Here is a 25,738-nt window from a genome sequence, read left to right as displayed (position 1 = left end):
CCTGTGCAGGGCTCCTGCCTCCTCCCCCAGTGAGGGAGCATCTCCTAGACCCCCAGCTCAGCTCTCTGCATGCTCCCAAGGGGCGAGGGCACGGGGCCAAGGGGTAATTGACGAGGTCAAGAGGCAAACCTGCCCTCTGCCCCTCGGTGTGGACGCCAGGGTTAGAGAGACGCCAGGCTCCTGTCGCTGAGTGGAGACGCCGGGACTCATCGGGCACAGGGGGCTCGGAGAACCTTGTTCAGCCAAGCTGCTGAGCCAGTGGAGTGGGGGGGAATCGGCGTCCCTCCTCGCCGAGCCTGGAGCCCTGGCCTGGGGCTTTCAGTATTTGCAGGGCCCAGGGCATCCAGGGAGGCTGCTGGGATGAAATAGCGCCGGCTGCCTAGCCAGGTAATGGCTTTTAGATGTATGATGGGAGCACCTAGAGGTCCCGGTTCAGATGGGGGGACCCCAGAGCTGCGCAGACTCCATCTAAGGTCGGGGGGATCCTGTTATGGCTGGCACTGCAGGGACCTGTCTGAGATGGGGGGAGGGGGCTGTCATCTGAAGTTGGGGGCTCCCTTGTGCAGGGCAGTAACAAGACAGCCCTGGCTCCAGAGCGCTGCCCATCTAGCTGCCCCAGAATGAGGGAGCCCAACTGATGCCACGTGACCGATCTGGATCCGGCGCTGCTCGTGCCGGGAGCATTGGCGCCAGTTTCCAGCAGGCCGTTTTCAGGGCCGAATGCAGCCTGGGGGTGGTGCTTGGTGCTGCGGGCGAGCCCCAGTCCCAGGGCTGCCAGGGAGACCGATGCCTGCCCAGGGAGCTGGAAGAGTGGGGTGCATGCAAATGAGTTTGTACATGTAAATTAGTCCACAGGTTCATTTGCATAAAAGACCACACCTGGAGCTGCCCAGAACCTGGCAGCTGTGAGACGCAGGTGTGGCTTGTGCATCCAGTTGGGGACAGGAGTGGGCACTGCCCCCCCCACCTGCTCCATGGCTGGCGTGAAGCTAGTTTGCTTTTCCCACGGGGGGATGAACAGAGCCCCTGGGCGGGGTGGGTGGCAGGTGGGGCTCGCCTCACCCGGGGCCGTGCCCGTCCCATGATGGCAGCACTGGGCTACTATCCCTGCCAGGCTGTGACTGTAGGGGCTGTCCCCATGCCCCCTTCTGCGCGAGAGCCCCCTCGGTCCTTCCAGGCCCACCAGCCCAGGCTGGGCCCTGCGCCGGAGGGAGAGGAGCTGGGCTGGGAACAAACAAGCTAATCCCTCTCCCGCCCCGTCCCTGCTGGGGGCTCGTTTTGTGTCTGGGTCCCAGGAGGAGGGGTGGGAGTTAAGCTGCATGGGAAGGTCTCGAACCCCCCGCGCTCCTGCTGCAGGGAGGGGGGTACCCCCCCCCTGATTAGGAAGCAGCTCACATTTGGCTGGGGCGGGCGCAGGCTTTTCCCGTATGCGCTGGGCATGCCCGAGCTGTGAATAGGAGAGTGTCCCCATCCCCTGCGGGCCCGGGAAGCGGCAGTTCGAGGGAGCCCACTCGGGTGGCCCCCGAGGGTTGTGCAGAGAGCACCGTGGCGAGAAGTCTTTGGCCTGCGCTTGGATCCATCATCAGCCTCGCCCTCTCCGCTGTATTTATCTTCCCAGCTCCCCACCGCGTGAGGCAGGGCAGGGCTGTTGGCCCCATTGCACAACTGGGGAAACTGAGGAGGCAAGGATGTGCCCATAGTCAAACAAGGCATAGCCGGGGGATTGAACCAGCCTCCCTCGCAGCAGCTTTACTGCCCAGGTGCTCCTGCCTGAGGGGGCCTGAGCTCCGCATCTGGGTTGTGTGCACAGCCAGTCCGGTCCCTGGCAACTGTGGGGAGCCAGGGTGCGGGCTGGGGGTTACCTGCTGGCTCTCCGCATCTCCACCCCTAGCTGAGATGGAAAGAGCGTGTTCCTGGGGGCTCCGAGGCCTGGCCGCCCATGCAGCTCGGCACGGGGTGGGTAATGCCCAGAGATGCAGCCTTGTCATGATCTGGGCTAGTAGGGAGGGGCTGTGGGCACGGTGTTCTGCTCTGGCAGGTGGTCTCCCGCTGCCTCTCATCCAGCCCTCACCCGGCAAAGAGCACCCAGGCTCCTCCATGCTATCAGTGCCCAAGGAACGCCCCCTCCTCTCTGCACCTGGCCAGCTGCCCACGCCTGTCCCAGTCCCACCCAGGCCAGGCCACGGTGCCCGGAGAGAGCTCCAGCAGCTCCACATGCAGCAGCCCATCAGTTCAGCAGCACGAGGTGCCGGGAGCCTATCCTCCTGGCGTCCCACCCCTGCCCTGGCTCCCGAATGAGGCAGAGCCCCATGCAAGGTCTCTGTCCCGCCGTACAGCTCACCCCATGGGATCAGTCCTGACAGATGCCTCCTTCCCCAGCCTCCCCCTGGGGCAGGGACACTCTCACCCAGTAGGGGGAGCTGCTGAGTGCAGGAGACAGGCCTGTCTCAGACTGTGGAACTCACTGCCACTGGAGAAGAGAGAGCGCATCCCCCAGCACTGATGCCCGCCTATGATGGGGCTGGCCTGGCACTGGTGGGCATTACTAGTCTAATTAGAGCTTTGGTTGTCAGGAATGAGTGGATTTCGTTTGGTTTAATGACTTTCCCCAGCGGGGAGGAGGGGATGGGGGATTCCTGGTGGCCAGGTCGCTCAGCAGAGTAGATCCCCCAATGCCGTCTCCTGGCTCTGGTGGGCATTGGCTGCTTCAGCTGCGCCGGGACACTCATGTGACCCAGCTGGGAAGGGCGCGGAGCTCACCACTGCTCGGCCTCTGTGAACGAGCCTCTTTGGGGCCCCGAGGAAGGCTGGCCAGGGGGTTGGAGGTCGAGGTTTGGGATGTTCCTTGGAGGCAGCTGCAAGCAGCTGGCCCTTATCAGAGTCCGGGAGGGGACAGGAACATGATGAGCAGGAACAGGAGCTGGGTGGCCGGTTCCTAACCTGGCCCCATACGCAGGGCTGATGTCCCTGGGTCGGCACCTCGAGCTAGTCCGAGCTCCGGGGGTGGTGGTGGATCACAACCACCCCCCTTCTCAGGGAGCCAGGTTACCTCCAGTGCCCCATGACCCCGTAGAGAGTCTGAGCTGCCTCCCGGGGTAGGGCTCAGCGCCCCATGGCTCATGGGGGCGGGTGGGTCCCTGGTGCCCAGTTCTGTGCCCGAGGAAGGGCTGCATGATCTGATCCGTCTCCCTGAGAGTCTGGTTTACTGTCCCCCCCGGCACCTGGCCTGTCCCCGTGGTCGAGGCCTGAGCCGGGCCTGCTGGTGGAGGGCAGCGTTGCTCTGGCCCTGCCTGGTTCCCTGGGCGAGGCCGGGTGCCAGCCCCTGGGTGGAGGCAGTTCCAGGGCTCTGCCGGACACAAGCCGGGCACCCCTGAGGGTGATGCTCTGCATCCCTGGAGAGGGAGCCGTGGGGCCAGCTTCTGCCAGGCCCTTTCTAGGGGAGAGTCCAGCCTTGGGGGGCCCAGTGAATCCTTGGCATCTCCTCTCTGCCCACCCTGAATCATCTAGTCCAGCCCCCTGTTCGAAGCAGGACCAACCCCAACTAAATCATCCCAGCCAGGGCTTTGTCAAGCCGGCCTGAGACCCGCCAGCTGGCATCAGCCCTCGGCCCTGCCCCCTAGTGACCAGCACGTGAAGTGGGTCTCAGCCCCCAGGCCTATAGCCCGCCCTGCCCCCTCCCTTCCTAGGGGTCAGACAGGCTGGCAGGGGTGTCTCTGCACAGGCTGGGCACTTGCCCCAGGGAGTCGGGGATGCTGCAGAACTTGGGGTGGGGCAGGGATTTGCAGGTCCCTCTTCTGCCTGGTGGCTCGGAGGGTGGGCGCTGGGGAGGGCCCAATCTGAGGGCAGGGGTGGCTCAGTGGCCTGGGCGTGGGGAGGCCGGGTGGGCATGCTGGGGAGGGGGCAGCTTGCAGGGTGGGTGCTGGGGAAAACCCAGTCTGGGGGCAGGGGTGGCTCAGTGACCTGGGTGTGGGGAGGGCAAGTGGGCATGCTGGGGGGTCGGCTTGCAGGACGGGCGCTGGGGACGGCCCAGTCTGGGAGCGGTGGTGGCTCAGTGGCCTGGGCGTAGGGAGGGTGGGCGCTGGGGATGTCCCAGTTGAGGGGGGGTGGCTCAGCGGCCTGGGCGTGGGGAGGCCGGGTGGGCATGCTGGGGGGTGGCTCACAGGGTGGGCGCTGGGGAGGGCCCAGTTGGGAGGGGTGGCTCAGTGGCCTGGGGAGGCTGGGTGGGCATGCTGGAGAGGGGGGGCGGCTTGCAGGGTGGGCGCTGGGGAGGGCCCAGTTGGGGGGGGTGGCTCAGTGGCCTGGGGAGGCTAGGTGGGCATGCTGGGGAGAGGGGGCGGCTTGCAGGATGGGCGCTGGGGAGGGCCCAGTTGGGGGGGGTGGCTCAGTGGCCTGGGGAGGCTAGGTGGGCATGCTGGGGAGAGGGGGCGGCTCGCAGGGCGGGGGCTGGGGAGGGCCCAGTTGGGGGGAGTGGCTCAGTGGCCTGGGCGTGGGGAGGCCGGGTGGGCATGTCGGGGAGGCGGCTCGCAGGGCAGGGGCTGGGGAGGGCCCAGTTGGGGGGGTGGCTCAGCGGCCTGGGCTTGGGGAGGGTGGGTGGGAATGCTGGGGGGGGCGGCTTGCAGGGCAGGGGCTGGGGAGGGCCCAGTTGGCGGGAGTGGCTCAGTGGCCTGGGCGTGGGGAGGCCGGGTGGGCATGCTGGGGGGCGGCTCGCAGGCTGGCTGCAGGGCGGCCGTGGGGTGGCTGGAGGACCTGGGATCCAGACATAGGGTTTATCGCCCTGACGATGCCTCGCTCTTCAGGCCGGCTTAAATAAACAGCCCAGGCTGCAGCGTCTCTCTGCAAGCGGGGGCTGTGTGCTGATCCAGCTCGCTTCGCCCTGCAGCCAAGTCAGTCCCCAGGGCGACAGCCGGGATCGGCCAGGCCTGGCTCAGGCCAGGGGTTAGCCAGGGTCGGCTGGGGGTTGGCCGGGGTTAGCCGGGATCGGCCAGGCCGAAACACGAGGTTTCCACGTTGTGCCCATTGCTGAGTTTACTGATCGTTTCTGTGCTGGGGCAGGAGGCAGGAGCTGTCACCCCCTCGCCACCTGCAGCCGGGCTTTCCGCGGGCACCCAGGTTCCCGACCCAGCTCTGCTTGCTCCAGGGCAGGGCTTGAAGCTGGTGTATCCGGCGCCCTGCCTGCGGGGAGCCCTGCCCGCGGAGAGCCCTGCCCCCCGGGCCGATGGCAGCACCCAGCCACTGTGGGTGAAGCGTCAGTAAAACAGGCACGTTCCCGTTAAACATTTTGCTTGCATCGACCTGGTGATTTCTGCCGCAATACCCGTCCGGTGACGAGTTGCTGAGGGGAGCTGCCCCGAGAGCCCCTCAGATCCGTGGGGCGCCAGCGAGGGGGCGACCGAGGCCCTGCCCCGGGACGCACGGCAGGCTGGGGGGACTGTGGTCTCATCGCGGCACAGAGCAGAACGGCCCTCGCTGGGCCCTAGGCTGGAGCTGGGGTGGGGTCTGGGGCTCTGATCCCCTAGGGCAGCCTGCCCCTCAGAGCTGCCAGTCCTGCGGTAGGGGCTTGCTGGGCGGCTCCGCTGTCAATAGAAATGGGGCAGCAGCGGCCCAGGGAGCTCAGCAGGGCCCTGGCGCATTCTGGCCCGGCCTGGTGCAGAGCGCCGTGCTGAGCTGAGACACTGGGCTGCCCGGGGGTGGGGTCAGGGCTGTCTCTGGATCACGCCCGCTGGGGCAGGTCCCCCTCCCTGCTGCGGGGAGTCCCCCGGGGCCCTGGCTAGGCTCCCAGCACCTTGGTCCCCTAGAAAGGCTCAGAATCGAGGCATCGGGGCCCTGAGAGCGAGCTGCCCCCAGAGTCCCCCTCCCGGGCCTGGGAGAAGTGGGATCTGAATGCAGATGAGCTGTGGCCCAGCCAGGCCGGGCACACGGTGCCAGCCCCTATGCTGCATCAGCCCTGTCGCAGACGGAGCCTCACGTGCAAAGGGGCCGGCATGCTAATGAGCGCAGCGTCTCCAGCAGCCCCGGGAGGGAGCGGGGGCAGCCCAGGGGCCTGGCCAGGGCTCCTGCTTCCCACCCAGGGGGAGCTGGGGTCTGATCTGCAGTGGCTGGGGGGGTCCCATCTCACTCCCAGTTAGTCACAGCAGGAAATTGCACTGCAGCTTGCAAAGGACATGTCTTAACTGGTTCGTTCAGCTCCAGGGACACCCAGAGCTGGGGTAGAGGGGCTGCGGGTCGGGAGTGAGGGGCACTGGCAGAACTGTGTAGGGAGCACAGCGCTGGGCTAGCAGGGGCTGCGGGTCGGGAGTGAGAGGCACTGGCAGAACTGCACACGGCTGCTCTGCCTGGCGTCCAGGAGCTGCAGGAACATGGGACACAGTGAGCGCCGCCCAGGGGCCCACAGACTGTCTAAAGGGATCCCTCCTGATTTCTAGGCACTACACGTGTGCATAAGGTGGCCTCCCTGCCCCCCGTTTGCTGCCAGTCCTGGCACGTTTGGAGGAGCCAGGGGGAGGGGTGTGACTGGAAGTTGGCGCGATTCCCCAGAGCTAGCACTATGCCCATTTACACCTGCTGAGGATTTGGTCCATAATCTTTTCCTCATGTAGCAGTGAGTTCCACAGGTTAATTGTGTTGCATAAACAAGTGATTCCCTCTGACCCTGCTGTTCAGTGGTGTTGCCTTTTTCTTATTCTTGGGATCGACCTAATCCCCCGGGGGTCAGACTCTACTCTCACCTGAGCATGGGGTGGGTGGGAGGCGGAAGCTCAGCTGGCGCAAATCAGCATCTTCCACTCATCCCAGGGGAGCTGCACCAGTTTGCATCTGCTGAGGAGCTGTGATTATTCTGCTGGAATGGGAGCCAATCCATTGTGCTACTAGAGGGGAAACTGAGGCGGGGTGGTGAAATGACTTGCCCGAGGCTGCTGACAGAGGCAGTGGCAAAGACCAGGTAGAGCACTGGGACTCTGATGTCTGTGGTGCTCAGTCCGTTGCTGGTAGCTGGGGCAGGGAGGGGGGGCTCCACGGGTTGGAGCCCGGCCGTGGGTGACTGACCACTCTCCTCTCTGTGCCCCCACAGCCTGAGGACCTGGAGGCCCCCTCCTCCCACACGTTTAAGGTGAAGAGCTTCAAGAGGGTGAAGCCATGTGGGATCTGCGGGCAGGCGATCATGCAGGAGGGCAGCACCTGCCGAGGTGAGTTCACAAGCTTCAGCGCGACCGGGGAGTGGACTGAGCCACGCTGGTGCTGTGTGGCGGCCGCTGGGTGGCCGCCCGTGAGATGAGCTGGGGAGCACAGACTGGCTAACCTGGTAAGGAGGGCTTTAAACTAGGTTCGACGGGGACAGGTGAGCAAAGCCCACAGGAAAGTGGGGAACAAGACCTGGGAGATGGGTTGGAAGCAGGAGGGAGCACGGGCTATAATGGCAGAGAGGAAGGAGGGTCAGGGCAAAGCTGGGAGGCAAAATCAAACCAGTATCTTAGATGCCTTTATACAAATGCAAGAAGTATGGGTAATAAGCAGGAAGAACTGGAAGTGCTAATAAACAAATACAACTATGACATTATTGGCATTACTGAAACTTGGTGGGATAATACACACGACTGGAATGTTGGTGTGGATGGGTATAGTTTGCTCAGGAAGGATAGACAGGGGAAAAAGGGAGGAGGTGTTGCCTTATATATTAAAAATGTACACACTTGGACTGAGGTGGAGATGGACATAGGAGACGGAAGGGTGGAGAGTCTCTGGGTTAGGCTAAAAGGGGTAAAAAACACAGGTGATGTCGTGCTGGGAGTCTACTACAGGCCACCTAATCAGGCGGAAGAGGTGGATGAGGCTTTTTTCAAACAACTAACAAAATCATCCAAAGCCCAAGATTTGGTGGTGATGGGGGACTTCAACTATCCAGATATATGTTGGGACAATAACACCGCGGGGCACAGACTATCCAATAAGTTCCTGGACTGCATTGCAGACAACTTTTTATTTCAGAAAGTTGAAAAAGCTACTAGGGGGGAAGCTGTTCTAGACTTGATTTTAACAAATAGGGAGGAACTTGTTGAGAATTTGAAAGTAGAAGGAAGCTTGGGTGAAAGTGATCATGAAATCATAGAATTTGCAATTCTAAGTAAGGGTAGAAGGGAGTACAGCAGAACAGAGACAATGGATTTCAGGAAGGCGGATTTTGGTAAGCTCAGAGAGCTGATAGGCAAGGTCCCATGGGAATTAAGACTGAGGGGAAAAACAACTGAGGAAAGTTGGCAGTTTTTCAAAGGGACGCTATTAAGGGCCCAAAAGCAAGTTATTCCAATGGTTAGGAAAGATAGAAAATGTGGCAAAAGACCACCTTGGCTTACCCTTGAGATCTTGCGTGACCTACAAAATAAAAAGGCATCATATAAAAAATGGAAACTAGGGCAGATCACGAAGGATGAATATAGGCAAATAACACAGGAATGCAGAGGCAAGATTAGAAAAGCAAAGGCACAAAATGAACTCAAACTAGCTATGGGAATAAAGGGAAACAAGAAGACTTTTTATCAATACATTCGAAGCAAGAGGAAGACTAAGGACAGGGTAGGCCCACTGCTCAATGAGGAGGGGGTAACAGTAACGGGAGACTTGGAAATGGCAGAGATGCTTAATGACTTCTTTGTTTCGGTCTTCACTGAGAAGTCTGAAGGAATGTCTAGTATAGTGAATGCTTATGGGAAGAGGGTAGATTTAGAAGAGAAAATAAGCAAAGAGCAAGTAAAAAATCACTTAGAAAAGTTAGATGCCTGCAAGTCACCAGGGCCTGATGAAATGCATCCTAGAATACTGAAGGAGTTAATAGAAGAGGTATCTGAGCCTCTAGCTATTATCTTTGGGAAATCATGGGAGACGGGGGAGATTCCAGAAGACTGGAAGGGGGCAAATATAGTGCCCATCTATAAAAAGGGAAATAAAAACAACCCAGGAAACTACAGACCAGTTAGTTTAACTTCTGTGCCAGGGAAGATAATGGAGCAGGTAATCAAAGAAATCATCTGCAAACACTTGGAAGGTGGTAAGGTGATAGGGAATAGCCAGCATGGATTTGTAAAGAACAAATCATGTCAAACTAATCTGATAACATTCTTTGATAGGATAACGAGCCTTGTGGATAAGGGAGAAGCGGTGGATGTGATATACCTAGACTTCAGTAAGGCATTTGATACAGTCTCGCATGATATTCTTATAGATAAGCTAGGAAAGTACAATTTAGATGGGGCTACTATAAGGTGGGTGCATAACTGGCTGGATAACCGTACTCAGAGAGTAGTTGTTAATGGCTCCCAATCCTGCTGGAAAGGTATAACAAGTGGGGTTCCGCAGGGTTCTGTTTTGGGACCGGTTCTGTTCAATATCTTCATCAACGATTTAGATGTTGGCATAGAAAGTACGCTTATTAAGTTTGCAGATGATACCAAACTGGGAGGGATTGCAACTGCTTTGGAGGACAGGGTCAAAATTCAAAATGATCTGGACAAGTTGGAGAAATGGTCTGAGGTAAACAGGATGAAGTTCAATAAAGATAAATGCAAAGTGCTCCACTTAGGAAGGAACAATCAGTTTCACACATACAGAATAGGAGGAGACTGTCTAGGAAGGAGTACGGCAGAAAGAGATCTAGGGGTCATAGTGGACCACAAGCTTAATATGAGTCAACAGTGTGATACTGTTGCAAAAAAAGCAAACGTGATTCTGGGATGCATTAACAGGTGTGCTGTAAACAAGACACGAGAAGTCATTCTTCCGCTTTACTCTGCGCTGGTTAGGCCTCAACTGGAGTATTGTGTCCAGTTCTGGGCACCGCATTTCAAGAAAGATGTGGAGAAATTGGAGAGGGTCCAGAGAAGAGCAACAAGAATGATTAAAGGTCTTGAGAACATGACCTATGAAGGAAGGCTGAAGGAATTGGGTTTGTTTAGTTTGGAAAAGAGAAGACTGAGAGGGGACATGATAGCAGTTTTCAGGTATCTAAAAGGGTGTCATCAGGAGGAGGGAGAAAACTTGTTCACCTTAGCCTCCAATGATAGAACAAGAAGCAATGGGCTTAAACTGCAGCAAGGGAGATTTAGGTTGGACATTAGGAAAAAGTTCCTAACTGTCAGGGTAGTTAAACACTGGAATAGATTGCCTAGGGAAGTTGTGGAATCTCCATCTCTGGAGATATTTAAGAGTAGGTTAGATAAATGTCTATCAGGGATGGTCTAGACAGTATTTGGTCCTGCCATGAGAGCAGGGGACTGGACTCGATGACCTCTCGAGGTCCCTTCCAGTCCTAGAGTCTATGAGTCTATGAGTCTCAGCCCAGTTCCCAGAGGAGGAGAGCCCAGAGATGGGTTCACAGCCAGGCTGGTGATGTGATCAGAGGGACTAAGAAGGGAGCGACTCCACTGGGATGGGGCACGTGGGAAGCTTCCCTCGTCGCTGCCTCTGCTGTGGGATGACCTGGGGGAATCAGTGTCCAGAGCTGCCAGTCTCCTTCCACTGGCACCAGACTCCCACAGGGCCATGGGGCCCTGCTGCATGCTTGGGAGCATCTCAATGCCCCCCTCAAGGATTAAACTCACCACGCTGGGTTTAGCAGGCCAGTGCTCAACCCACTGAGCCTTCACTCCTCCCCACATGTTCTGTCTGATTTCCTATCCCTTTCCTCCTCCTTCTGAGCACGCTCGCCTCTTTGACGGCTGCCGCAGATTGAGCTGAAGTTTTCGGAGGACTGCCCCCGGTGACTCCGAGATCTTTCCTGGGTGGTCACAGCTCATTCAGACCCCGGTCTTGTCCGTGTCGCGTTGCGATTATGTTTTCCAATGTGTGTTACTGTGCATGTATCAACAATGAATTTCATCTGCCATTTTGTTGCCCAGTCACCCAGTTCTGTGAGATCCTTTTGTAGCTTTTCGCAGCCTGCTTTGGACGTCCCTATCTTGAATAATTTTGTATCATCTGCGAACTTTGCCACTACGCTGTTCACCCCTTTTCCCAGGTCATTTATGAATACGTTGAACAGCGCTGGTCTCAGTCCAGACCCCTGGGGGACACCACCATTTACCTCTCTCCACTGTAAAAACTCACCATTTATTCCCACCCTTTGTTTCCTGTCTTGTAACCAGTTACTGATCCATGAAAGGATCTTCCCTCTTATCCCATGACTCCTTACTTTGCTTAAGAGCCTTTGGTGAGGGTGTGACGAACTGGGAATGTTCTTAATGTTTTCTCTGAATACTGTGTTGGTGCCTCAGTGTCCCCATGGCAGTTCTTAAGTATCTGGCAGAGCAAAGGGCCAGTGCACCTAAATGCCTGACACTCTGTCTCCTAGCAACTGATGGCCTGGGCCCCTCCTCTGCAAAGGTGCCAGCTGAAGGTGTTGGAGACAAAGGGATCAGGTGACCTCCTGGCCCGGGGAAAGGGGCTGAGCAGAGAGGAGGGGCTGGGAGTGGTGGTTAGTCTGGAGCTGGCTGGGGCCAAGGGTGGAGGGCAGACCTGGGGGTCTGGCTCACTGCCCCCCAGAATGGACCCAGCCGAGGGGTCCGGTTCGCTGTACCTACAAGCTCTGTTATAGACCCTGTTCCTGTCGTCGAATAAACCTCTGTTTTACTGGCTGGCTGAGAGTCACGTCTGACTGCAAAGTGGGGGTGCAGAACCCGGTGGCTTCCCCAGGACCCCGCTGGGGCGGGCTCGCTGTGGGAAGTGCACGGAGGGGCAGAGGATGCTGAATGCTCCAAGGAGAGACCCAGGAGGTGAAGCTGTGTGAGCTTCTTGCCCTGAACAAGTCTGCTCCTAGGGAGAGGAGGCTCCCCAAAGTCCTGCCTGGCTGGGTGGGGAGCAGTTCTGGAGCATCGCCCGGTGACTCCGTGACAACTGGTGGCAGCGGCGGGACGTACTGCACCCCGTGAATGGCGCTGCTTGCAGTAAGTGACTGGGGAGCAGTAAAACAAAGGAGGGATAATGAGGACCAGGCATGCTGAAGGCTCAGAGTGGGACGGTTTCAGGGGGCGGTTAACCTCTGGGAGTGTGTGACCAGCGAGAAGGACTGTTGGAGTAACAGGGTCCCCCTGAGGACTGCAGCGAGCAGTCTCAGGGGCGGAGGAGCTTGCCGCTCGACCCTGGGAGAGAGAAGGATTTTTGCAGTAGCAGGGTTCCCCGGGGGATTGCAGGAGCAGTCCCAGGGGCGGAGGAGTCTGCAGCTCGACCCTGGCAAAGAGGTGGTGATCACGGGAAGGGCTGGCACACCAGGGGTTCTTCCTGGAAACCATGGGGGAGCCAAGAGCACACAGGCCTGTGAGTCCAGAGCCACTTGGGAACGGTGAAGTGATGGCCTATCACCAGCTCCTTGAGAAGGACATTGTGATCCTGTGCACAAAGAGAGGGTTACACATGGGGAAATTCACCAAGGCACAGTTAATCGTGCAGTTGGAGGAGAAGGACCGCTCTGAGGAGCAGATTCCTGGCCCAGATGGGGCTACAAGAGGATCTGAGAGCAGCTGGAGCATCAGCCAGGCATCCCCGGGAGTCTGGTCCCCAATCAGACGAGGGTCTTCACGATTGGGTTCCCCATCAGGAGATTGGAGACGGATGGGATGGGAGCAGAGCCCGAGAGAGCAAGAGGACCGTGAGAGAGAGCAAGAGCCCGAGGAAAAGCTGCAGGAGAAGCAGCAGCAGCGTGGACTGGTGATGGTGGATCAGAGAGACATAGGGGGCTGCCCAGGGGTTAGTGGGGAAACACGCCTGCGGGGGCGAGACCCTGGGACAGAGAGAACTGTGGTGGTGCAGCCCCAGATGCTGAGGGACTGTGGGACCTGGGTGAAGTTCCCTGGGGTGAAGCCCCTCGCCCTGCCTATGGCCCAGATCCCTGTGCAGACCCAGGAGGGGTTGGGCTGGCTGGTCGTTGGGGTTCTCCAGGATATCGGCTGGGAGGCCCTGTTGGGGGGTGACTGTCTCCCCATGGGACAGGATCCAGGCCCCGCTCCTGTAACGGCCGAGGGTTTGAATTCAAATCCAGGGAACCAATTGGCTAGGATGGAAATGGTCAGTGGAAATGCAAATGACCTGGCTGGCAGGGGGGAGGGGCTGCAGGGCTCAGGATACCTGCCTACCTATAACCAGCCCCCTGGGACTGAGTGGGAGGGAGAGATGCTCCCCGCCCCCCTGCACACCGGAGAGGGGGCTCACGCTGGCTCTGATGCTGTGACCAGAGCAGAGAGCTCGCTGCCTGGCCCCACTGGGACAGCAAGGGCAGTGCTGAGCACGGGGGCAGCTGAGATCCCAGCTGAGTGGGGGGACACCCGGGCAGGGCAGGTCAGCTGCCAAACAGGTTTGCCTGGTCCAGACGCGCTGCTGGGAAGTGATTACACAGCAGGAAGGGAGCTACCAGGGACAGGGCTCAGGGGGGCTGTGACTCCAGGCCCAGCCAGCGAGAGGGAGCAGGTCCCACTCCCTGCCCCAGCCGCTGAATCCCAGACCGAGCTGCAGAGGGATCCCTCCTTGAAGAAGCTGCAGGAACTTGCTGGCCACAGCACTGCAAACCCCCTTGGGGAAGGCTGCAGGGACAGAGTCCTGCAGGAGAAGGGATTCCTGTCCTGGGAATGGGCTCCCCAAGGGGAAGTAGAACTGGGGGGAATCGGGAGGCAGCTGGTGGTGCCCCAGGAATCCACAGGGTTCTTCCCGTTCGAGCTGCTGGATGGGAGGAGAGTGAGGGGACCCCTGGACCTGAAGAGGGAGGATTGGATGGAGAAGGGGGAAGACCCCCGGGGGGATCTCTTCGCTGAGGTGGGAGACAATCTCCCCATCAGGTGTTTCCCATTCAGAGTCACTGGGAAAGCAGCCCAGAACCTGGAGAGAGAGGTCAGGGACATGCTGCCTTTAGATGGGATCCAGCCGTTTTACAGCCCATGGGCCTCACCCGTGGGGCTGATCCCCAAGGGAGACAGGATGATCTGGTTTTATGGGGGCTATCAGAAGCTTAAAGCCATCACAGTGTCCGATGCCGACCCCATGCCTAGGCCTGGGGAGATTCTAGACAAGCAGAGGGAGATGGAGAACTTGGCCCTGGCAGACACTGATAACATGTGCATCTTTAGCCAGACCTGGGAGGAACAGGTGTCCCAGGTGAAAAGGGGGATGGGCTGCCTCAAGGAGGTGGGACTGACCTTAAAAGCTGGAATGTGTAAGGGGGGACGGCAAAGGTGTTGTGTCTGGGCCACAAAGTGGGAAGCAGCTGCCCAAGCCCAAAGCTGGCCAAGGCCAAGAGGGGGGCTCTTAAGTGCTGGGAGAAGACCCCGTCCCAGTTTGAACCCCAGAGGTATTGGGGTAGCAAAAGGGTTCAAGCCGCATAAACCTTCCTACATGCGGCCTGCAAGTGCCATCAAGCACACCCGACCTAAGGGAGGGCGTGAGACTGGACTGTCCTGGTGTAACTCACACCAAGGAATGGGAGAGATGCTGGGGCATCCATGGGAACGTTGGTAGGTTCGAACTTCCCCAGGTCACTGGCTGGAGTGACCTCGCTCAGTTCGGTCTCGAAGGGGGGAGAGATGTGACGAACTGGGAAAGTTCTTAATGTTTTCTCTGAATACTGTGTTGGTGCCTCAGTGTCCCCATGGCAGTTCTTAAGTATCTGGCAGAGCAAAGGGCCAGTGCACCTAAATGCCTGACACTCTGTCTCCTAGCAACGGAGGCCCTGGGCCCCTCCCCTGCAAAGGTGCCAGCTGAAGGTGTTGGAGACAAAGGGATCAGGTGACCTCCTGGCCCGGGAAAGGGGCTGAGGAGAGAGGAGGGGCTGGGAGTGGTGGTTAGTCTGGAGCTGGCTGGGGCCAAGGGTGGAGGGCAGACCTGGGGGTCTGGCTCACTGCCCCCCAGAATGGACCCAGCCGAGGGGTCCGGTTCGCTGTACCTACAAGCTCTGTTATAGACCCTGTTCCTGTCGTCGAATAAACCTCTGTTTTACTGGCTGGCTGAGAGTCACGTCTGACTGCAAAGTGGGGGTGCAGAACCCGGTGGCTTCCCCAGGACCCCGCTGGGGTGGACTCGCTGTGGGAAGCGCACGGAGGGGCAGAGGATGCTGAATGCTCCAAGGAGAGACCCAGGAGGTGAAGCCGTGTGAGCTTCTTGCCCTGAACAAGTCTGCTCCTAGGGAGAGGAGGCTCCCCAAAGTCCTGCCTGGCTGGGTGGGGAGCAGTTCCAGAGCATCGCCCGGTGACTCCGTGACAGAGGGACCTGGTCAAAAGCTTTCTGGACATCCAGGTACACTAGATCCTCTGGATCCTCTTCCCCACATGTTTGACCCCCTGAAAGAATTCTAATAGATCGATGAGGCGTGATTTCCCTTGACACAGACCGTGTTGACTCTTCCCCAACAGATTGTGTTTGGTTACATTACGGGTAATTCTGCTCTTTACCATCCTTTCAACTGCTTAGCCTGGCACTGAGGTGAGGCTCGCCAGCCTGTAAGTGCCAGAATCGCCTCTGGAGCCTTTTGTAAAAATTGGTGTCACGTTAGCGACTCGCCTGTCCTCTGATGCAGTCTGATTTCAGTGTGGTGCCATTGCAGTTCTCCGGGCTGGCCAGAGGGTGGCACCCCAAGTCCCGGCATCAGGGAGGGCCATGGGTGCGGCTCACTGGCCAGGGCTGGATAAAGGGGGCTGCACTGGAGACCCTAATGCGGAGAGGCCGGCAGGTGTGGCTGGACTGAATGCGGAGGCAGTTAGATCTTGGAGACAGGTGTGCCGAGACGCAGCTCTTGTTAGAAGTGTCGGGGGGGTCCTCGTCTCTGCTTGGGGCGCCCTTCGCCTGGGCCATTCCTGGGGCGCAGAGCTGCTGCCTACAGGACAGAACCGGGTGGGGGTGTGAAACGCTTCCCTGGAGCCGAGGGTGGAGAAGCGGGCTGCTGGGGGGCGGGGCATGAAATGGGCATGGCGTGGGGCGGGCAGGAGGCTGGCAGAGGGCCCTGAGCTGCTGGGGTGACAGGCCACAGCAGGAATGCTACTTTCCCTGTGTAAATCGGACAAGATACTCTAGGCAGATGCATTCCCTGATTCTGCCCCCCATCTGCCAGCCCAGCCCTGCCCCAGGCAGAGAGTCCCAGCCTTTCCTTGCAGCACCCAGAGGGGCAAAGGAACCAGGTTTACCCCCCATGTCCTGGGGACCCCAGGGTGCCACTGCCCCCGTGTAGCATTGGGTACCAGTGGGGGTGCAGGGGAAAATCCCCCCGGAAGACGGGGTTGAGGGGAGCGTTTTGAAAACCCCGTTGAACCCCCCCAAAGCTGTGAGCGAGCCCAGCGCTACCTCGACTCCTGCCTTGGCCCCTGTCTGTGGAGCCCCTGGAGGGCAGACGACCACTCTCCAAGGTGCTGGGGCAGCAGGAGGGATGCAGGCCACAGGCCTGGGGGAGAGCGAACAGCTGTGCAGCGTCCCATTGGCGCCCACGTCCCGCACCAGCGTCGTGCTGGGTCAGAGACCTCGGGTCACGGGGACAAAGGGGCGGGAATGCCAGCCTCAAGGGTCCCCCCTGGGGCATTGGTGCCCAGTGGGGCTCTCCGTGGGGGTGGGGCCCATGGCACAGTAACGCAGGCCAGACACCTCTAGCTCAAGTGACCGACGGGCTGTGGGGTGGGTCTGGGCTCGCGCCATGGGGTCACAGAGCTCAGACCTGTTCTGGGGGGCCCATCCTCAGCCAGACAGTCCCTCTCCCATAGGGGGCTGCTCCCCGCCCAGTGCCCCTTGCTGGGGAATCAGCCCAGACTTTCCCTTGTTCACCCCCCCCACCCATTAGCCCGGTCCCACCCCCACTCACCCCCTCTCTCTCCTTGATCTCGGTGCCCGTCAGAGCTCTGCAGCTGGTCCCTCAGGCTCCCTGGGTCAGGACGGTGCCCGGCGCAGCCTCACCCCACCATGAGGCCTGTGGGGAACACGATGCCCCAGGTGGGGCAGCTGCAGGGCAGGGATTGACTGTGAAATTTCAGGGGCTCCAGCCGCAGCACTGGGCAGCCTGGCCGCAGAGAGCTGGGTCTGTTCGCTCCAAGGCCCAGAAAGCACCCAGTGCTCCAGCCACCCTGTGCGTGGGGCGCAGAGCGGCTCCCCTGAGCTCGCAGAACAGGGCCGAGGCCATTCCTGGGCCTAGCGATCTTTGCTCCGGCCGCTGCTGGTGAAGTGTTGGGAGTTCGCCAGCGGGAAGGGATTGCAAGGGGTGTCCACAGCCCCCTCGCTAAGCGGCCAGCTGGGATCCGTCGCTGCATTTAGGGACCCGGTCCTGCTTGGAGCAGAGCACCGCTGCCCACTGGGGCGACGGGCAGGAGCCCTGGGGGGGGTGGGAGCGGGCAGCACGACTGTCAGCTGGCACCAACTGGGGGAGATCAGAGAAGGGGTAAGGAAGGGAGAGGAGCCCCGTCATGGCCCCCACCCCAAGGTGGGGGAAGCCAGCATGGCTCTGTGTGGCTTACTCCCTTGAGTAGGCGCTGTCCCCATGGCCCAGGTCAGACCCCGATCAATCCTCCCCTGGTGCGACCCTCCTGGTTGGACCCCACAGAGCCCCGACGGCAGGACTGGGGCCTTGGCATGTTCAGTGCTGCCTCGGAGCCAGCAGGGGGAGCTCACACATGGATTTGATGGTAGCCCCCCCAGTAGCCAGTTTAACTATTTGTTTTCCTGTCGTGTCCGAGCGGCGGGCGTGGGGCGGGGTACCAGCGGGTGTCCCCCAGCACACTGCCAAGCAGGTCAGGATTGGAACGCAGGAAGAGAAGACCCAGGGCGAGGCTTGTCCTACGGGCATGGGCAGGTCACTTCCACACGTACCTCAGTTTCCCCAAGTGTGAAAGAGGGACAGTAACTCTGACCTGTGGCAGAGAGGGGAGTGTTGAGTGCTGGGTGATAACTAGGCAGGTATCAGAAGCGTGTTCCTTCCCTTGTGCAAGTCGTGTTTTTCCCCCTGTCCTTAGAAAAACGTTGTCCCCAACAACAGCCTCCTGCTGCCCGCGTCCAAAGGGGTCTCCAGCAAGGGGGCTTTATACGCTCAGGGAAATGATAAATTGAATGAGCAGATCTCAAAGTGACATGACAAGACAAGACAAGACAAGACAAGACATCCCGTCCTGTCCTGTCCCGTCCTGTCCCGTCCCGTCCCGTCCCGTCCCTCCTCTCACTCTTCTGCGCAGTCACATGCTGTTCCCGCACCTCTGGAAACCCCTTCCCAGGACTTTACACATTGTGGTGACTACGTTTTAACTGTTATCCACCCATCCCAACCACAGGCCACCTAAAAAGACTCCAGGATCAGTCACCTGTCCACCTGCATCTCACCTTGACATAGTTGTCATAAACAATAAGAATGATTTGTCCTCTTCTCCCATAATGCCCTGGGGTAAGAAGATGCAAATAAAGAAGACCCCGATACTACCCTTCCACCAGAAGATGGCGCGATTAACTTCTGCATTTGTTGTGCTCGAGGGCCGGAGCTTAGCTGACCCTGAAATATGCATAATTCCCGGCGCTCCATCCCGGCAGCTGTCCCAAGCAGCTGGTCGCAGTTCCAAAGCTGGCATTGCCCAGGGCATGATCTGGCTCCCCCAGCCACCCCCCTCCAGATGCCAGTGGCACACGCTGATTGGCTGGCAGCCTTTTGGCTGGAGCTTTGCTCGCTCTCTTGGCCAGGGGGAGGAAAGAGGAATCTGCATTCAGCAAGTGCAGGTCCTGGTTAGTGAGAAACCCAGGGCCAGGGTTAAAAAGAAAGGTTCCGTTGGCACTCGCCGTGGGCCAGGATGTGCTGCCTGTGGGGCCTGGGACCTGCAGCAGCTGTGCACATGTCGCGCTGCCCACCCTGGTTGTGATCATATCCGACTGCACTAGCCAGGCTGAGTTGGCCCTGGCCTGGACTGGTGGGTAAGACACTGGAGTGGGACTCAGGAGATCAGGGCTAAATTCCTGGTCCTGCCACAGGCTCTTGGGCCAGTTACTTCGTCTCTCTGAGGATCACATCCTGCTTGTCGTGGCTGTGTAGATAGATTGCCAGCAGGGCGGAGATGTTCTCTTACTCTGTGTATGTACTGCACAGGGGCCGCTCCGGGCACCAGCACGCCAAGTGCGTGCCTGGGGCGGCAAACTACGGGGGGCGCTCTGCCGGTCGCCACGAGGGCGGCAGGCAGGTTGCGTTCGGTGGCATGCCTGCGGAGGGTCCGCTGGTCCAACAGCTTTGGCAGAACTCCCGCAGGTGTGCCGCCAAATCCGCGGGACCAGGGACCTCCCGCAGGCAAGCCATGGAAGGCAGCCTGCCTGCCCTGCTTGGGGCGGCAAAATGCCTAGAGCCGCCCCGGTACTGCACCTAGCGCGGTGGCACGTGGATCTCGCTCGAGCCCTCTAAACATGCTGCTGGAATACAGTGAGTAGCCGGAGGTACCCTGGTACCACAACCAGTAACGTTACCCATTCAGCACAGGGTACTTCCCGGTTTGCCTTTTGGAGTCTGTGCAGGGCTGCATATAATGCCAACGGGCGCAGTGCTTCCTCTTGAGTGAGACCCAGGCCTGAGACTTTGTGCCCATTTAAGATGCTTTCTGTGTGGGGGTGGGGATGTTTGTGACTTAAATTCCTTCTGTTCTTCTAGCTGGAGCAGCTGTTCTCTGCTTCTTGAGTTAAATGGGGGTGTTGGATGTAGCTGTTTAACAGCTGCTCTGCTCCACCTCAGAGGTGGCTGCATTTCATCAGGGAGTGGGAAAGGTTTTGCTGTAGGCTGGATGGGGCCGCAGCTATGGAAGGCCGTTCTCTCTCTCTCCCACGTGCTGCCCGAGACATGTGTATAATGGCGGAGGAACATGTGCACGGACGGAGGGGAGGATATGAGCTGGCCGTGGCAGACCCCGGCGCAATTCAAGCCCCACTGATACGGATCTGTGGAGAGGTGAAGTCACTGGGCAGCGAGCCGCAAGCTCCTTGGCCCAGCCAAGTCCTTGTTATCAGGGCTGTCAGGTGCACCCCTGCTCTGTGCTCATTTTCCGATGGCTCTGCCGAGAAGGAAAGGCTTACTCAGGCTGTAACAATGCCGGCTTCCTGTGTTCCCTGCTGCCCCAGGAAATAACCCTAGAGAGGAGAACCTCGAGGCATTGGGCAACTAGCAGGACTGAGCTTTGGGGTCGGAGGGAGGCGGGGATCCCTTCCCGATCTCCTCCCCTCTGTGGTGCATGGGTTTGTGCCCCTTTGCCAGCTGAAAAGGGGGCGGCGAGAGAACTGTCTCAATAGCGTGATTGACAATCCTCGCTCTTGCTTCTAACAGCAGCCGCTTTGGAAGTTCAAAGGCAAATCTGCTTCCTTCTGCACTGGAAGTTTGTTTGCCTCTGTTGTGGGTCCGGGTTGGGTGGTTGCACTTCCCGGTTTGTTGTTGTGGGGTTGCTGGTGGGATGTGCCAGGGAGCTGCTAGAGGTGCCGTGTGTCGCTGTGGTAGCGTTGCTCTGGAGCGTGCAGGTGACACTTACAGACCCTGGTTTGTTGTTGTAGGGTGGTTTGTGATTGGGCTGTTGGTTTGTGTGCAGCAAAGTGTAGGGAAGAAAGTGCCCTGGGGAGAGTTGGCCTGGATTAAGGAGCAACGAATTGGCTTAAATAAAATGATTGACCTGCGTATGCACACTCTGGTATCCCTGCACCCAGAGTATCTCCTCCTTTTCCCCCCTCTGCGCTTGCTGGTACAATGGTCCGAAAAAATGTCTAGAAATCTCAGAAGAAAGCATCTCTCTGCAAGATTTCCGCCCCGGCAGGCTCAGGCAGTCCCGTGCATCTGGAAGGGGTTCTGAGAAGCATCAGTCTGTTTGGGTTCTTAGGCACTCTGGACCGTTCCATGCTCAGCCGTCGTTAATACTTGTTGGACAGACAGCCCATGGTGGAAGATACAGGCTGAAATACCGTTGAGGCTAGAGGAGTTTCTTTGGCTCTGATTATACAGTGTGATCCAGTGGATGCTGGCCTGAGACTCAGAAGAGCTGAGTTCTGTCCCCTGTTCTGGCACGGACCCACTGGCTGACCTTGGGCAAGTCACGGCCTTGCTCTGTGCCTCAGTTTTCCCCATCTGTAAAATGGATATAATACTGCTACTCTCTTTTGTAAAGTGCTTGCAGCTCTGCAGGTGAGAAGCCCCGTCTAAGAGCAATCTGGTTATTATTAGCTGTGCTGACCCTTGGGAAACATGGAACCAGGTTTCCCAGAATGAAAAACTACAGTAAAATTCCCCTGGGATGTGAGAGTCAAACTGGGTTCCTCCAGAGCTCCGGTAACAGGGCTGATGGGGATGATACGGGAGCCGGAGGGGAATCCAGCTGTGAGGGCTAGCCGGAGACACGCAGGGGGCAGATCTGACTCAGCACTTCCAATGGTCAATTCAAAACCAACTGAAGGGAACAGTGTGTACCTAGCCCAGTTCGAGGAGGGACTGGACATTTACACAGCCCTAACGAATATGCAGTATTAGCATAATTAATGATGGTGGAAATTCCGGAAGGGGTATTTCAACATGGAGCTTCAGGGCTTGGGCAGGTCTCTAGTAGTGACAAGAGGCAGATTCTCCCCCACCTGCGACTGCCAGGTTTGTACCCGTCTCTCTGAACCCTCTGTTGGAGGCTGGACGTGGGGCTGGCTGGACCTGGGGCTAGATCTGGAGCTGGCTGATCCTACGACACACACTCAGGGGCCGTTTGTACATGGGCACAGCAGAGACGCCAAGGACCCTGAGCAAACTCAGCCCCTCCTGGCCTTTCTTAGTGTGACTTGCCACGGGCTGTGGCAGGGATGGGGTTAAAAGGTCACCCCCATTAGCCAGGTCGCCCTGCTGGCCAGCATGGAAGGGGGGGCAGGTGAGTCTCGTTCGGAGAGGGCGGGGTCAGGCAGGTGTTGTGGGGGGCGTGTTGGGGAGGGGCTCCCCGCAGCCTGGTGCTGCATGAAATTTGGTTGGGGGCGGGGTGTACTTTGCATAGGGAGCCCCCCTGCCCCCAAACGCCGTTCAGTTGCATCCAGTGGGGACCCTTCCCTTGCTGGAGTAGCTTGCAGCCTGTCGCTCTTCTCGGCTGTGGGTGTGTTTCGCAGCCTTTAGGGAACGTTCTCATCCCCAGAGGGGGAAACTGAGGCAGCAGTGGGCTGTGTTACTGTGCCCGGCAGGTCAGTGGTGGAGTGCGGCTGAGCATCCAGGAGTCCTGCACTAGCGCCTAGTTCAACTGATCTCCCTGGGTTAGAAAAGCCACAGTAACGAATCCCATCCACAGGCCAGGCCCTCCCCCCGCCCCCCCCCAGGAACAATGACTCTGTTGTATCAAAGGAACAGATGCTGTTTCTGGCAGGGCTGCAAAGTGCAGTGTAAACCCCTGGGGGCGGGGAACTTTACCTGGCCGGGGGCTTTGCTGGGACTTGCCAAGGGCTGGCGGGCAGTGCCTACGCGGTGCTGGCATCTGCAGCAGAGTTCAGAAATGTGAGCGCCAGCCAGCTGAGGACAAGGCTGAAACCCGGGGGCGTGGAGGTCCCCCTGTGGAGGGAATGCTAGGGCTGGGTTCGCTGGAGCTCTCCTGGCCCCTTGTGTGAGTATTTTATCCAGCTGGTGGGTCTCCCGGGAGTGCACTGGGAAGCAGCTGGTGGTTGGCTTTGTCTGTGCCCAGCTGTGGGCAGCCTGTCTCAGCTCAGGCACGTGGCGATTCTCGAATGCCACCTGGCGGGATCGCCGCCATATGCCAGCCCGTGCCCCCATGGGGTAGGGAGCTGGGGACTGACACAGCCCCCTGGGGAAATGCATTGTAGCTGCCGGACTCTGGGATCTCTCCAGGGGCCTGATCCTGCCCCTTCTGAGGTCTGTGCAGGATCAGTCCCTGAACCTCGCAGCTCTGCACTGTGACAGCCCTGGGCCAGTGTCCGGGCTGTCACTCCAGCCTCCTCGCTGCTCCGCCTGCCCCACAGAACCAGCTCCCCCGGGCCTGATGTCACTTCCTCCTCTGAGTCCCGTTGAAAGTCAGGCAGTAGGAGCCACGATGGCGTCCGTGCAGGAGAGAAGACGGGACATATTAAAGTCTCCTGAGTTTGGGAATCTCTTATTGCCCGGGGTGTGGGGAGGGTGAGCGTGCCGCGAGCAGGTGGGCCGGGGTGGGGAGGACTTAGGGTGTTTGCATGTTGCGTCTGTGTGTACGTGCTGCGGGTGCAAGAACATAGGCCCGCTGTGCTCGGGAGAGGTGTGTGGCCCATGCACATGCAACGGGGGCATGTTTGGGTGCCAGGGTAGGCCACACATGTGTGGTGAACTCCATGCCTGGGAGCTGAGCTGCGTCCGGGCAGCTGAACTGGCTGCTTTGTGCCCGCTGGCTGTGCAGATCAGCCTTCGGCCGGGCTGAGCGTGGGGTGCTGAGGGAGATGGCCCGGCGATAACTGATTGGGTTGGGCCACAAGCATGTGAGAATGGGCTTGTGGGAGGAGCTCTAGGTGCCTCCGACACAGCCCTGCCCCTATTTTATATCTGAGGAAACTGAAGCACAGAACAGTTAAGTGACTTGCCCAAGACCTCAGAGGAAATCCGAGTCAGAGATGGGAAGAGAACCTAGGAGTCCTGGATCCCTGTCTTGTGCCTCACCCTTCCTCCCTCTAGATGTGCTGAGGCCAGCTGCAGAGACCCAGGGCCTGGCCTGCAGAGACACGGTTCTGTAGCAAGGGAAGAATGCCCCATGCAATCCCCAGGGAGGAGCTAGATGGGGCCAGTGGAGGGAGGGAAGCCCTTTAAAATATCCCCACCCCGGCCGCAGCCGTTCGCTTCAATCCAGCTAGGACCTGCCCTGGTTCCTGATCAGCACCTCTGCTCTGTGCCAAGGGCCCCGGTGCCTGGCATCTGGGTGTGAGCGAGGGAAAGCGTAAGCGGGATGGTTGATTGCTAATGGGGATAGAAGGGTTCCCAGGAGTCACTTTGCTGGACGGACTGGAGCGAATCGGCTGCGTTTTGGACTGAAAGTGCCGATCAGCCTGGACGCGGCACAGCGGGGCAGGGCTGGGGCCACGGGTGCTCAGTGACTCCTGCTCACGTGACCCAAGGGGTTTTCCTGCCTGCTGACCTGCAGCATTTTCCTGGTGTGGTGATGCCAGGCGCTGGACTCAACCCGGCTCCCCTGGAGCTGCGTCGGCTCTGCAGGGCCAATGGCTGGCCTGGAGTCTTGCTGTTGACATCAGTCGGGCCAAGATGTCACCGCCTGAGAATAAACCAATGTATTGTAGGCCCTGATCTACTAAAACCAGGCACGTGTTTCCAGGGACTGCTCCCACGCAGATCTGCCTAGGAGCAGGTCTCTAGAGTTCGCAGACAACATTCGTGCAGGTCAGAGCAGCCTGCGAGAGTCCCTCTGTGGTTCTGTAATGCAAGCCCTGCAGCCCTGTCTTAGAGAGAGGAATGGCAGGAAACTGACCTGGCTGGTTTCACGCTCCCTAGCTGAGAGGAAGGGGAAGGTAAATTACACAGCCTCCGGGCTGGAAAAAAGAGATCTGGGATTTTCAAACGTTCTCTCAGTTTCAGATCAGTCTGGAGAATGGGAGCCTGGGAAGGCGATTCTCACTCTTGATGCCAAGTCTTGAAATTGTGTCAAATATTGAACTCGTAGTATCACGGAGGGGGCTCCTGTTTGCAGGTTGCATCGTTTGTGGCATGTTAAATCAACCGTGCAGCTACGCAGGGATCGGGTGTGTTTTAGCCATTTTAGCTGAAATAATCCTATATAACTTATTTAGCGCTTTTCATCCGTAGCGCTCAAAGGAGCGCAGTGTCATTTCCATCTGTAAAATGGGGGAAACTGAGGCACAGAGCAGGGAAGTAAGGTCACTCCCAGCTGGGACTCAAGCCTAGGTCTCCTGAGTTCCAGTTCAATGCTCTAGCCATGGTGCCTGCACAGCTGTAGGGAGGGTCCCTGCCCAGATACTATGGTGATGGGCAGTTGGAGGCCATATAAGTAGCCAGGGCTTCTCTGATATAGCATTGGGCAGCGCTTGTGCTGGGCCTTGGCAGCGATGGGTGCAGGGGCAACTGGTTTGTGTAATTTTTGGTGGTGCCCAGAATGGGTCCAAGTCCTGCCCCCCCCCCCCCCATACCTGCCTTTGGCTCTGGGAGGGAGTTTAGGTGCGGGCTCTGGCTGGGGCAGGAGGTGGGGTATAGGAGGGGGCACAGGAAGGGGTTGGGGTGCAAGAGGGGGCATGGGGGGAAGGCTCTGGGAGGGAGTTGGGGTGCTGGGTCTGGGCTGGGGCACGGGGTTGGGGTGTGGGAGGGGTGAGGGGTGCGGGCTCTGGGGGGGTGGTTGGGTGCTGGGTCTGGGCTGGGGCAGGGGGTTGGGGTGTGGGAGGGGTGAGGGGTGCAGGCTCTGGGGGGGTGGCTGGGTGCTGGGTCTGGGCTGGGGCAGGGGGTTGGGGTGTGGGAGGGGTGAGGGGTGCGGGCTCTGGGGGGGTGGCTGGGTGCTGGGTCTGGGCTGGGGCAGGGGGTTGGGGTGTGGGAGGGGTGAGGGGTGCGGGCTCTGGGGGGGTGGCTGGGTGCTGGGTTGGGCTGGGGCAGGGGGTGGGCTGCGGGAGAGAGGGAGGGGTGTGGCGCTTACCTTGGGTGGCTCCCCAAAGCGACCCGCACGCCCCTCTGGCAGCGGCTCCTAGGCGGGGGTGCAGGGGGGTCTCCATGCGCTGTTGCCCACAGGCACTGCCCCCACAGCTCCCATTGGCCACAGTTCCCAGCCAATGGGAGCTGCGGAGTTGG

The 25,738-nt window shown here is 59.1% G+C and overlaps 1 protein-coding gene across 5 annotated transcripts in view; it reads left to right on the top strand.

Annotated features, from left to right (window-relative positions):
- Nucleotides 1-25,738, top strand: part of TNS1 (tensin 1) — a 280,050-nt gene that overhangs the window by 5,520 nt on the left and 248,792 nt on the right. For all 5 annotated transcript variants that reach the window (XM_050916920.1, XM_050916918.1, XM_050916921.1 and 2 more), the window contains exon 2: nucleotides 7,070-7,184. In XM_050916920.1, the coding sequence (XP_050772877.1) occupies nucleotides 7,070-7,184 (115 nt within the window). The remainder of the gene's footprint in view (nucleotides 1-7,069; nucleotides 7,185-25,738) is intronic.

This window comes from Gopherus flavomarginatus, chromosome 10 (genome assembly GCF_025201925.1).
Source record: "Gopherus flavomarginatus isolate rGopFla2 chromosome 10, rGopFla2.mat.asm, whole genome shotgun sequence".
Lineage (NCBI taxonomy): Eukaryota > Metazoa > Chordata > Testudines > Testudinidae > Gopherus > Gopherus flavomarginatus.
The sequence above is the reverse complement of the archived record's forward strand: the minus strand, read 5'-3'. Positions and strand labels throughout refer to the sequence as shown.